Source organism: Drosophila yakuba, chromosome 3L, assembly GCF_016746365.2.
Source record: "Drosophila yakuba strain Tai18E2 chromosome 3L, Prin_Dyak_Tai18E2_2.1, whole genome shotgun sequence".
Lineage (NCBI taxonomy): Eukaryota > Metazoa > Arthropoda > Insecta > Diptera > Drosophilidae > Drosophila > Drosophila yakuba.
The window spans coordinates 10232666-10246268 of NC_052529.2; the positions used below are offsets into that span (position 1 = coordinate 10232666).

Below are 13603 nucleotides of genomic sequence, written 5' to 3' on the forward strand. Positions count from 1 at the left end.
GGGCGATCCACTAAAACTTCAAGTGGAACCACATTGTCCTCCTCGCTGAGAGCCAATATAATCAAGCGGCAGCAGCTGGCAAAAAATGATGTGGCAATGTGTGGGTATGTGTGGCATGCACTGGGAAAAATTCAATAACAGCAGTTGATAATAAACTCTTCTTAATTATTGGTTATTAGCTTTAAAGATCAACTTAAGCAGGTTGGTTGAGACTTTGAATGGATTTCAGATTGAAGATCAATATTTTGCACATCATTACTGTGAATTACTTATAGCTTAGTTTTTTTTTCTCTGTAGCGAGGGGAGTGGGGGCGTTGGTGGGCAGCAGGCTGCAGGACTTGGGCACTGATGAGTTCACTTCAGTGAGCAAATGAAACGATATTGTTGTCAATTTAGGTGCAACAAAGAGCAGCAAAGCGTCCCGTCCCTTTCTATCCGTCGGCAGACAAGGACAAGACAAAGCAAACAGCATGCATGATGAGAGGGAGAGAGAGAGCGAGCGAGAGGGAGTCATGCGGGCCAGCGGATGTCGGAGGGGGAGAGCGATAGCTGGCGTAACAACAAGGGCAAACAACAACAAATTGCATGTCCTTCCGCCTAAGGTTGCAACACAATATACGATATACAACGCACTCATATTTACTTTGTTCGGAGGATCCTGTTGCAGGTCTCCTCTGTCTCCGTCCCTTTCCTCCCTCCCTCTCCCTCTCGCTTGCACCTGGAACTCGACGAACTCCTCGCCCAGTTGCAACATTAATGAAAACTGCAAGCGACCTGACACAGATACGTGTGTGGGGTGGTGTCCTGGCGGGCAAAGGAGTGAAAAGGGGTGAAGAGGGGGTGGTGCAAAGGACACGCCGCCATGACTGCACCTTTATTTACAGAGCCAAGGAACGAAGGAGAGCTCTTCCAGAATTGGACAATATTTTTAGCCATTTTCCTCTCGATGATCAAGGATAATTGCCAACTAAACTGGGCTTACAGCTTCTGGCCATTTAAAGGGAAAAAAGGACTTAAATGTTGCAGGGTTTTAGGAGAATTTCATCTAAATGGTGGCAACATATTTAAAAATCTTTCAAAGCTATCGCAGGAATATGCTTAGCCGGCCGCACATCAAATAAACACAAATTGTTTCGATTTTCAAACGAAATTGAGATAAATGTCCCAAATGATTTATCAAAAAGTTTAACTGACACAGTTTGTTCAACAGTTTGACCAGGAATCCTAGATTTCAACGATAAATATCTATCTAGTTCAATGTGATAAATATTTCAGGCAGTTCAAAATAAATTGTAAGCCATTTAGTTCCATTTAGCATTATTTAAATATAAAATATAGGTCGCCAAATTATTAGTTTAATCTAAATATGTGTATTAAATAACTTCAAGGCCTAAAAGTTTGAATTATGCGACAGGGAAGAGTTCAAAGGCCAAAAGAATTTATTAAATCGAAACCCCATAAAATTTTAATGCACAGCTACAACGAAACTAATTGCAACTTTGGATTGCGCAATTCAAATGAAACAAAAGCAGTGCATGGTCAGAATTGATTTATTATCGATAGATGGGTTGATAAATAGATGGGTAAATAAGTTAAATAAATAAATAAATTAGGCATTACAATTAGGCGTAGACTACAGCTGAGCAGAGCAGTGAGAAATGGCTGTTATCCTGCAGGACCCCTTTAATTTTTTTTTTTTTTTGCACTCACAGCCTGACAACCTCGACGCCCTGGGGCGCGAACAAGGATTCGGCTGCCAATTTGAGCTTCTCGTTGACCAATTTGGCAATTTTGGGCGTGCGTCGCCACACAAACTCGCGGGTGCGGTCGTGATTGTCCTTGCTCTCCACCTCCACCTGCATGTCAAAGGTTGATTGGTCAAAGAATTCGGTTGGGGAAAATGGAGAATGCCGCGAATGCGGCCTAGTCACTCACCTGCTTGGGCTGCTGCACCTTGATGGACATCAGGGTGGCCCGATCATCCAGCACACTGAACTTAATGCGACCCATCATCTCGTTCGTCCTGGCGGTGGCACTCTTCACGCTCCTCACGCTGCCCTTCTTGAAGGACTTCTCCACTCGGAGGACGAGGGGACCCAGCGTGAACTTGGCCTTGATCGTCGAGTTGCGTCCCTCGGCATCGCTGATCACCTTGACATTTCCCACCCGCTTCAGGGATGCCAGTCCGGATAGTCTGCCCTCGGCCTTCTGCAGCTTCTCCACCGCCCCACCGCCGGTGGCTCCCGCTTTGCTGGCGCCCGCTGGCTGATTGTAGTTTCCTGATTTCAGGCTCGACGCCTTTTTCGTGTTCTGCTTGTTCGAGGACTTCTTTTGGCCCGTTTTTGTGCCCGCAACGGTGCGCGTTTCCGCCTTCGGTGATCCGGAATCGGAATCGGACTCGCTGCCAGGCGACGCGGCGCTGGGAGTCGGCTCTTTGGGCCTCTTCTCCACGGCTTTGATGGCCAGCTCCGACTGTAATTGCGTCAATTGCTCCTGCAGCTTCACCGCAGCCTCCCGAGCCTCCTGGTTCGAGTGGCCGGAACGGGGCTCCGAGCGCGTGTTCTTCCTGCAAAGGGGACCAAATTCGAGTTGGTGAATACGAAACAGCTTGATTGCCCCTTTGACACAGCTTTCAGCATTTACGAGGACTCTTTGAAGGCTGATTTTGATTGAACTCCTTAAGCTCTTTTCTCATAAAACTGACTAAATTGTAGTTGAGTTAATAACAAGTATAATAAACTCGTTTAAGTTTCAGCCCCAAAAGTTTCGCTTGATATACATTAGCCATTCAACTGAGATTAACTTATGTAAAAATTATTTGAAACGCCAGTTACTTACAGCTTCTTGTGACCTCCGACCTTGCTGCTAGTCGACTGCTTCTTGTTGGCGGCCTTCACCGTTGACCCACTGGCGGCATTTGGCAGAGCGGAGCGTCCAGTTAGATTGACCACATAGGGATCGTAGTTCTCCGAAACGATGCGATTGATCCTCGAGAAGATGGCGTCGATGAAGTGGTTGTGACGGGCCTGGAACGCATCCGTGGACATATCGATGACGTTGTTCTTCAGGTCACCTGTGGGCGGGTCAAAGGTCGTGGCCGGGGGGCGGGAAAAGGGCGGCGGGCGGAAAAATGTTCACATTAGTTCGGTTCAGCTGAACACAATGAGAGTTCAAATCGACGGGTGAAAAGGAAGTGGGCGGGCGGGCATTGTGGCTTTATTTTCGTGGGGGTGTGGTTGGGTGGGTGTGATTTCCATGGGCGTTCATAGGCGCTTTGTTTTCAACCTCTAATTACATTCGAGTGCAGAGCTGTGTGAGTGTGCTGACCTCAGACACACACTAACACACTAAGCCCCATGCTTACGCGGTGCATGTGTGTTTGTGGCTGGGGCTAGCAAATAAAGTATAAAAAGAACACCGACATTCAATCCCCTCCCCCAACGTGCAGTTAAGTTCACATTCGTGTACAGATAAATAAAAATCCAATAACCATGGTGGAACGAGGCGAGTTATAGCAGTTTTCCTATCATAAATCAGTGCAACTAGAGTGTTAATTAATAGCGTGCTTAATCATTTGATAATTGAGTGAGTTGTTGTCCTATTTTATTATTGCGAAACTAATATTTCATATCCAACTAGCCCCTTTAATGAAATGATTATGTTTAATACAACCCGAAATTAGTATTGATAATACAGTCCACCTTTTTATTAGCAAAATTAAACATAAATAAATCTGATCAATGGGTGCAATAAATATACTTAGCTACTTTTATTTAATGCACTCCTAAACTATTTTTTTTTTTCATACTAACGATTTTCATTTAATTGTCTGCCTATAAATGTAAAAAGTTATCCTCTTAAATTCTTTGGATAAATTTCAAATTTGAGGACAAAAATATATGAAAAACAAGGTTAATTAAAAACAAAAACACGGAAATGTCCTGTTTATTTACCCAATTCTGGTGGAGTCTGCGGCTTACTAATTAGTTTTAAGGTATTTTTCAGTAAAGCAAATATTCGAAAAGCGCCCACATTGCGCCAAAGCCCCAACTTAGTGGTCACTTAACCCCATAAATTTATTTCCGAAACTGTCACCCTCGGCGAGAGTGTGCAGCGATTCGCAGGACTATCCCGTCCAGCCCGTCAGGACCCCACGTCCTAATCCTTGTCTCCTCCTTATCGCGGTGACCCATCACCGGGACACCGCCCCCCCTCGCCATCGGAAGGGGCACCCAGCCCACAAGCGGATATAATCTCACACTCGACCACCGCTGAACGTGATGAGGTACTAATGTACTTTTTGCATGTAAAACCCGCCCCATCCACAGTGAGTCCGTTAAGTACTGGCCCACGCCCAGGAGCGGGTTCACTTTCAGCAGTTGCCCTTTTCTCTGGCTGTTAATTGAAGCGGGAATTTGAAATTTAAAGCGGCATATTCTAAAATAGATAATCGTGTGGGTGTGTGTCTGAGTGGGATTATATCCAAGGACTTGGAGGGTCCTTTGGGGGGGTAAGAAATGCACAATTACAATGGTTAAGCACCAGATCCTAACTAATTACAGCTGCAGATGGGCAAGATGGATGATATGAGGCTTGGTGTACGAGATAGCACGGAACATTACTGTAATGACGGAAGCTGCTAATGATGAGTGTGTGAGTGTGAGTCAGTGCAGGAGGAGCGACAGAGAGGGGAAGAGGACAGAGAGAGACACCAGTACCTCGCCTAAGGTGACGCTTGAAAGTATGCTACGAGAAATACAAACACAAAATTTCCAATTCCACAGTTTCCAATACCATTAAAAGTTGCACAACGAATTTCATTTCGCAAATTTATTTAAGCAAATTTATTGTTTTGTGGTTTGTTCTTCGTCTTCTTGCTTTTGTTTTTATAATAAATAAATAAATAAATAAATAAATAAATAAATTATAAATTAGATGACCTAAAACGCAAAGTTTAACAATTCTCAATTTCTTCTTGTGAAATTTTGCGCTGCCTTTCAAGCGTTCAACTTTTAGCTACAATTCATTGTTGATTTTGAAGTTTGATTGAGTTGAGTTTTTTCCATATTTTTACACAATTTGCGTTATTTACGTTCGGAAAATTATGCGAGCCGAAAAAAGTGAGAGAAAAAGCCAAAGGTACAAAATATACATCTTTTGTTTCATCTAAAATGTTCAATTGTAAGCCAAATGTGTGAAAGCAAGAGATAGCGATAGTGCTTAAATGCGTGTGTGTGTGCATAAGAGAGAGACAGACATAGACATAGTAAGAGACAGAGCGAGTGAGATAGGCAGTTGTTTACATCATGATAACTAATTCCGAATCTGATCGATTGCTTTGTTTAATTACACAAATAAATACGAAAAAGATATTACAACTAGAAATAAATAAATTACACTAAGTAAACAATTCTTATTGCTGTGTTGTGTGTGTTGGTGTTACATCAATTTAGCTATAAGTGTGTGCGGGGCGTGTGTGTGTGAGAGTGAGACAGACAGAGAGCGAGAGAGAGACAGAGAGAGTAAGAGGGAGATATGTGAATGTGATGGAATGGGAAAGAGAGAGCAAGGGAAGCCTTTCTTTCAGCGATATCTCTTTCTATCAATTCTTCTCTTGCTCTGCTTCTTGCCATTCTTCCGCCTTCGATTCTTCTGCGCCTTCTTCTTCTTCATTATCATCATCATCATCTTCTTTTGCATTGTGATCTCTTTGAATTCAACCATTTTTGTGCTTGGGCATTAAACATGTTGCTGTTGCAGTTGCAGTTGCAGCTGCAACTAGTGTTGCTGTTGTGCGTACAGTTGGTGTTGCAATTCTTTTGTCAGGTGAAACAGTCCGTGCGTAAATAACTCAACAATTGTGCGTTGGAGGGATACAGTGGGAAAAATGGGTAATAATTGTGCTGCTCGGTTGTTTTGCAGATAGTTTGACTAGCACCAAACTCTCGATAAATGCACTCCCCTTCTCGGGGTTGCGTAAACATATGTACTTAACTCAGTTTTTGTTTCATTAATTATAGGATAGCGAGGGGGGTGTGTGGGAGGATAGTCAGTGCAGGCAAAGATGCAATTGCAAAAGTCCGGATCGCGTCCTGCCCCATTGGGAAAATGTTCAGAAAATTCGCTTTCCTTTTTCGGTTTTTGCTTTTCGGGGCATGTCATTCTCTGTTGCTGTTGTTTTTATGTGGTTCTTGTTGTTGTTGTGGGTCCCTGTCTTTAGTGATTGTTGCGGTTGTTGTTGTTGTTGTTGTTCATTTAGCAGTTTGTTTGGTTAATGCTTCAGCTCTTTCTTGGCCTTCTTTGAGGGACTTGTTGATTTCTTGGCCTTGGTTTCTTTCGTCGCCGTTTCCGACTTCGATTTGGACTCACGTGCTTCGCGGCGGGCCTCGATGATGTCATCGCCGATAATGTCATCGTCGTCATCGTCATCATCATCGTCGGCCTCCTCGTCGTCGTCACCGGCGATACCTGTAATTTCACCAATTTCATCGACTCCATCATCAATATCATCATCATCATCATCATCGGTCTCGTCGTCCTCATCATAATCGTCATCGTCGTCGTTGTCAGTGTCGTCGGCGCCAGCGGCAACATTCCCGGGGGCAACCCCACTTGCAACACCTGTCGCCGCCGGTTGCCCCAAGGTCGGCCCACTGGCCACCAGTTTATTGTTAATGATGTTGTTGTTGTTGTTGGTTAGAGTGTTCTTGTTGACTGTGCTTGTTGTGGTTGTTGTTATTATCGTCGCATGCTGAGATGAAGCCAGTGATTGCTGTTGCTGTTGCAGTTGCAGTTTCAGTTGTTGTTCTTGTTGTTGTTCTGGCTGCTGCTGTTGCAGCTGTATGTTTGTTTGTTTCTGTTGTTCGTCAATTGCAAGGGTGCTACTTAAACTACTTGTGCCACCACTAACACCATCTACAAGTGCGTCTTCATCGTAAAAAACATTTTGTTCACCTTCGTTGTTGTTGCTGCTGCTGCTGGCGGCAGCGTTCTGCACCGGAGCAACGGCAGCGGAAACGGACTCATCGGCGGCATTTCCGGCGGCCAGCAGCTCGGCGGCATTTCCGGTCTCGGCGGGCAGGTCAACACCATCGGAGATTCCGGCGCTCACGGAGGAGGCGGCAGCGGGGGCGACCTCATCCAGATTCTGGGCAGGAGCGGCGGCAACAGCGCTCTGCTGGGCGGTGGCAGCGGGCGTCTCGTCATCATCATCCTCGTCTTCATCATCTAAAATAACAGGGATATTTAATGGGTTAACTCAGTATATTAATAGTATAGAGCTTTTCACTCTTTTTAGATCTGCTTAGCACATAACTAAAGTTAGCAACACTTACCGCCCAGGATATCATCGAACAGCCTGTCCAGATAATCGTCATCATCATCGTCCTCCTCCTCGTCATCATCGCTGGCAGTGGCCGCTGGAGCAGCCTGACCCTGGGGCGTATCATCCTCCTCGTCCTCGTCGTCGTCCTCCTCCTCATCATCATCTGAAAGTCCCGAAATCAAAAGAACTTTGTTACCCAAGGAGAAGGGAGCCACAGAAGGAGAGTCACAAAAAATGTTGGTTAATAAAAGCTGAACAAATATCATCGTTTGGCTGGGTGCTTATTGCTTTTCTCAGTGGTTCAGTGGTTCGGTTCGGTGCTTCGAACAGTTAAAACAGTTCAAAACAGTGGTGCTGTGCTGGTGGTGCGGCCTGGGTGCATTCAGTGAATCGAGAATTGCTCTAAACCTACCATCATCGTCATCGATCAGATCCCCTAGATCGGGCTCATCATCATCGTCCTCATCGTCGTCATCATCGTCGTCATCGCTGGCAGGAGCCACCGCCGGAGCCACCTCATTGTTGACCGCCTGCTGGCGGGACACAGCCCGCTCGCTCCTCGAAAGCCGCTGGAGGGGAGACGCCTCAATTTGCAGCAGCAACGCGCTCAGCACGCACAGCAAAATCACGAACTTCATGATGTCAGATCTGCAAGAGATGCAAAGGATATTACTGATAAGTCTAGGATCGATAGATTATTACTTATTAAACATAAGAAGTCTAAACCCTAAACTATGTAATTCATAAGACTCCCTTTCCTGCAAACTTAAAACGGCATCATCGACATCGGTAGCCCCAACTCTCCAGTGTGCGATTGTTTCTCCCTGTGCACCCACTTTCTTTTTCATGATTGTGAAATTACACATTCAGTGGACAGAGGTACGTCAGAAGCGGCGGAGTGGTCTTTCGGTCAATAAGCCAGCCACCGAAGAAAGCAGACAAAGGAGCGGCGCCCGTGTGAGAGTGCGAGTGTAAACATGTTTTTGAGTTGCGCCTCAAAGTTGCCGCCGGCGGTGTTCACATGTCCAGTGCTGTCACTTGACACACAGCAGCAACAGCAACAGCAGCAACAGTTGCAACACCAAAAGCAGCATACACCTGAGCAACAACAACACCTTTTCGGACAGCTGCAGGCGCCACAATGGCAGTTGAAGGCTGAGGGAGACTGGCGGGTCGCACCATCTTTGAACCCGCCTGGAATCGCCGTGGAAAACGCATTTCAAAGTGCCTGGAGGATGTCCGGCTTCAAAGGGTATTGCCAGTTCGGTGTGCTGTCCGGGCATGGCTGTCATTGCTGTGCTGCTGCTGCTGTTGTTGCCATTGGTGGTGGCTTTTTAGTCATGACAATCAGCACGACCAACAGCCAGCGGCTATGGCAATGGCAAACAACCGCAGCAATTGTTGTTGTTGCTGTCGCAGATGCTGCTGTTGTTGTAGATGTTGCTGCTGTTGCTGTTGTTGTAGATGTTGTTGCTGCTGTTATTGTCGCAGTGTCAAGTGCGACTGCTGCGGGCTTAGTGAAAGCGACTGAGACGTCGACGGCGACGGCGACGCAACGTTTTCCCAAAAAACTTGTTCGCAGCAATTTGTAGCTGCAAGTGTGGTTGCTGCTGTTGCCGCTTATTGAAAAATGAGTAAAACGCGAACGGGCAAAGTGGCCATAAACCAAAGTGAAAACCCAGTGACCCACTGGCGAACTGCAGCAGCAGAAACAGCAACAGCGTAGCGTCTCAGATTTGAGATTTGAGTTTCGGTTACGGATTTTAGGGCTCTGTGTTTGATAAGCCGCCAAGTCGCTGTTTTATGGCTTTCCAGTGTCTCAAGTTTTTGGAGTGGAAGACAGCCAACAGCAGCAGCCGCATCAGCATCACCATCAGCATTGCCATCGCTTAATTAAAAGTTTTACCCGGCGAAGCTCCTCCGCGGTGTTTATTAAATACCGATGCTCCAGGCAAATGCCTTCTGAGGGAAATGGGAGGAAAGCCCAGCAAAATATGACATATCACCTGGCCCAGGCAACCAAGTCTCAGGAACAGTGGGTGCTTTAATTTCCTCGAAAATAAGACGAGACTTGTAACACGATTTGGTTACCAAAGTCTGTGATTTAATTAATTTTTAATGAATGTTGTAATGAGGAGTTGTGATGTCTTTAATCACAGGAAACCACCAAGAAATTCTTTAAAGACTGCAGTTCAGGATACTGAATCTTTTGATATCAGAAAGTCTTTCAATGACATCTGAAATTAAATCAGAATAAATCTAAACAAGCCACAATGTTGCACATGCATTTCGCCCACTGTTAACCCACCACTCTTAACCCCCCACTCTTAACCCTCCACTCTTAACCCACCGATTTCCCAAGGCTCTTCTGCCTCGAAGTACTTATAAACTGCTGCCTATTGAAGTCTTGGGGAAATTGCATTTACTTTTCGCACCGTTCCGTTCCCCTGGTCGCAAAGCGTTTTATCTACCATTTTTCTCGCCGAACTAGGAACATTTCACGCGTCATGCCGCAGAAAAGGCAAGAACAAGAAAAGCATTTGGTGGTGATCTAAGGGGGGAGGGGGTTGCTGGTTGGATGGTTTGATGGTCTTCTCCAGGGGGTTGTGGGGGTTGTGGGGGTTGTGGGGAAAGGGTTGAAAGCTAAAGGGCAAGGCAACAATGCAATGCAAAACTTCTGACAGGCGTGGGACAGAAAGAAAGGGGGCTCAAGTTCTTGCAGTTCTTCAGCTTTGGCAACCACTTGGCTCTCTCTTCTTCTTCATCAGATTCCTCTTCTTCTTCTTCTTATTCGTCCTCTTCTTCTTTGCCGTTCTGGTGTTGTCTATTGTAGGAACTAACTCATATGGAACGCTGCTCCCACTATACCATATTTTAATGCCCCCATAGAAAAACGCAGCTAACCGTGTGTGCATTCTACATTAATATTCATGTGCGTGATGCTGATGCAAAAGATACCGGGCGAGGGGTACACAGAGAGAAAAAGCTATCTATATATTAGTATAATCGAATGACTAATTAATTAATACTTGGAATAATTATTGTGCAACTCAGATTTACATATACGAGTATGCGATTGGATAATAAATAATAAATATCCCAAAATGGAATAAACTTTTTAATAATTTTAAATACATATTAATATAAATATATAACTTTCTGTTTTAAAAATGCTTAATCTAATTTCCCCTTTGCGTTTAATTTGTATTATTTTCCCCTATAAGAAATGTGGTTTCTTTAGTTTTTTCCAGTGCATTTCGGTAGTGTTTGCTGTGCACTTGCACGTCACATAGCCAGCAAAAATTACTTAAGCCCCACTCAGGGGAGCGAGTGCGATTGGAGGGGGGTGGAGCGGGGGCGGGGCGGCACTGGGGTAACTATTGAAGGCGGTGGCCTGAGGCGTGGCAGCTGCCACTTGATGTTGGCGCTGCCTGGCTCCTTGGAGCCTTGGAGCCTTGGCTCCCAGCTCCTGTCCTCCATCCGCATTGTCATATCAGCGTCATATCAATAAATATGCAGGCCGCACAAAAGGCCACGTGCAGACAGGATTTGCATAGCCTAACCCACTGCCACGCCCCCTGTGACATGCCCACCTGCGCCAGATTTCGCCCCACAGCTTGGTATCCTTCTTTGTTCGAGTTTGTCTCATATGTTTGCGGAGCCTTGTCTTCGCAGCTGCGTTGCAGTTAATTTTCCAAGACAATGGCCCACGAGGTGGTGTAGAAAAATAAGCTTTACACGTGCCGCTTCAACGGCCACGCCCCCTCTAAATTTGCAGTAAGCGCTTTTTTTGGGGGGAGCACGTGCACTTGGTAGAGTTTTTTGGGGACTTAAATCACAGAGAGTGAGAGAGAGAGGGGAGGGGAAGGGCTGCTTAGAGTGAGGCACTTCTTTAAAAAGTCTGGAACTTAAGTGTGTGGTTACTGGAAAATAATTCTCTAAACACTGAGAACAGGTACCTAGATGTTTTAAATCCAGAAAGATAAGAATACGTGTTCCTAAAAATCTGCTAAAATTTATAAATATTTATAGAACATTTTGGTTCATCAGTCAAAGTTCATGGAGTCTCGAGTCTTATACCATGATGTTATTGGAAAATATCCTAAATTTCCTGCAGTGCACTGTATACGCAAAAATAGTTGCTATCGTTGTCTCTTATGTTTTTGCACTTTGCCTGCGTTTGCTTTTCGCATGCACTCGCACGTCACTTGAATTAGTGCTTTGTTATCGTCACGGCGGCGCCACCTGGCGGAACAAGCTGGCACTCGTGGCCGGACAGGGGAATCCCCTTTCGAAAACTCTGCTGACTGACAAGCTGCATAAACTTGCTCGAGAACTACATAGCTGCCAGCACAGAAATGTACGAAAAAATGAGGAAAATGAATTGGAGCCACTCGAATTGCCAGCAGACTTTGCTCAGTTAATAGCTTGTCCTTGCTGCAAGTATGCACACCCCAATTCATCCGCCCCGTTGGCCCGACGAGTGTGTTTTGTTTTGGCAGCAAAGTGCTGGCCAATGTAAACAGTGTAAACTATAACTTGGCTGGAACTGGTCGAGATGCTGTAGCTGTAGTTGTAGCTGAAGCTGAATCTGAAACTGGCCAGGAAACACTTAAATTAACTGCTTCAAGTCGCTCGTATGTGGGTCATCTGGGCAGAAGAAACCTGAGAGCCACGAGAGATGATTACTCAACTTGGTTCGCATCGTTTCTATATAGTTCGGTTCGGTATGGTTTGGTTTGGTTTGGTTTCGTTTGGCTTGGTTTCGCCTTGGTTTTGGCCTGGCTTGGACTGCTGACCACAGAGCCCCCCAAACAACATCAGAACATCAGCAGCACATGTGAAAATGGAGCGCATAAAAACCAGAGAAATTGCCATTGGACTTGCCATTGGAGGGGAAAGGCACCGTGTTGTAGTGTATTGTACTTGGCCCTAAATTGCCGCAGATACAATTTATGACCCGGCCAGTCGAGAGTCCAACTCCGGGCACAAGTTGCCTTCCGCAGTTGAAAATCAATTAAAAGTTCTTGCCCAAGACGTTTTGGCCCGTTCCAAGGCTGCATCGCGTCGAGCTGAGCTTTATGGGCACCTCCTTGAGTTCGGGGAAAATCAGGAGGAGAAAACTTGGGTGGGTGGTAGTACCCCCCACTACCAGCAGGAAAAACTGGGCATGCAAACGCTTGCATTTGCCACAAAAAATACTACAAGAGTGGAAGGTTAAATGGAACAGATCGAAATCGCTGGCGTGCCGCTCCACTTTCACGTACTTTTTAGTCCAATGCTAAGTTGTCTTAAAGGATACCCATATTCTCACACAGCAAAATCGACGATAATCCTTGGTTCAATTTCACAGTTCTTTGTTTGCTACTGTAAATATTAGAATAATTTATTAAAAACCTTTCAGCCTTTTTTTTTTAAACGCCCTTCATCTTATTTATATCTGATATGCATTCTAGATTTCACAAGTAGGTGAGCAATGTTTACGGAATCAATTAGGCAAGCTTAGCTAAGAGACCTGTTAATTCTGAAATGAACTTTCGGTTCAGCAACTTAAAAATATCACATGAAAATCTTTGTTGTAAATAACAAAAAAAATGCTCCAAATTATTTATATGAAAATTGTATACAATCTTCAGTGATAATCCATTTGTAGAGCAAAGAAAAATACCAATTTATTTTTCTATTCAAAAGCCATGTTTCAAAACCGAGTTTCAAAACTTGCTGGCTTAGTTACACAAATGATTCAGAAATCACGGATAATCCTCTGCGCTTTCACACAATGTTTCAGGTGTTCGTTATCCAAAGGCTAACCTTGACTAAGTATTATTCACTGATCGTGGCACAGAACCGATAACAACCGATAGTAGTGGGTTTATAGACCGATTCGATCTTCGAGCGTTGCGATCTCCTCGAGTTGCCGTGAAAGACTGTCGCTGGCGAGCTGCTTCTTGGATGGTTTTTAGTTTTTAGTTTTAAGTGTTCAGTTTTCTGATTTCTGTTTTCAGTCCTGAGTTCGGGTCCCCCCCTCCCCCATCTTTCTGCCCGATTCTTGGGCAGTGACTTTCTTTTTTACCGCCTCTCTTTACCTGTTTGTGTTGTGTTGGTTTTTTGTTATTTTTTTTTTTTGTGGCGATTCGATTCGTTTCGATTCGATACGAGTCGATGGTGGATTCTGGCCTGAGCTTGGCTGGCTCTTCAGTGGTTCGAATTCGAGTTCGGTTTTCCAACACCGGCGCGCACTCAACTGTCTCGCTCGACTGACCGTCTGCAACTGATCGC

General features: G+C 45.1%; 1 protein-coding gene across 2 annotated transcripts; it reads right to left on the bottom strand.

Moving 5' to 3' along the window:
• Window positions 1–1532: 1532 nt before the first annotated feature.
• On the bottom strand, window positions 1533–13591 carry LOC6533575 (acidic repeat-containing protein). 2 transcript variants are annotated; one of them, XM_015194672.2, is made up of 8 exons: window positions 13411–13591; window positions 7737–7972; window positions 7335–7487; window positions 6955–7227; window positions 6370–6468; window positions 2839–3073; window positions 1936–2566; window positions 1533–1856 (listed from the first exon to the last, which is right to left on the bottom strand). In XM_015194672.2, exons 2-8 carry the CDS (start codon window positions 7960–7962, stop codon window positions 1707–1709), a joined length of 1767 nt encoding a protein of 588 aa, XP_015050158.1. In that variant the 5' UTR covers window positions 7963–7972; window positions 13411–13591; the 3' UTR covers window positions 1533–1706. The 2 variants fall into 2 exon arrangements, with proteins under 2 accessions (XP_015050158.1, XP_002094285.1); XM_002094249.4 differs by lacking the exon at window positions 13411–13591 and adding an exon at window positions 13136–13256.
• Window positions 13592–13603: the final 12 nt, after the last annotated feature.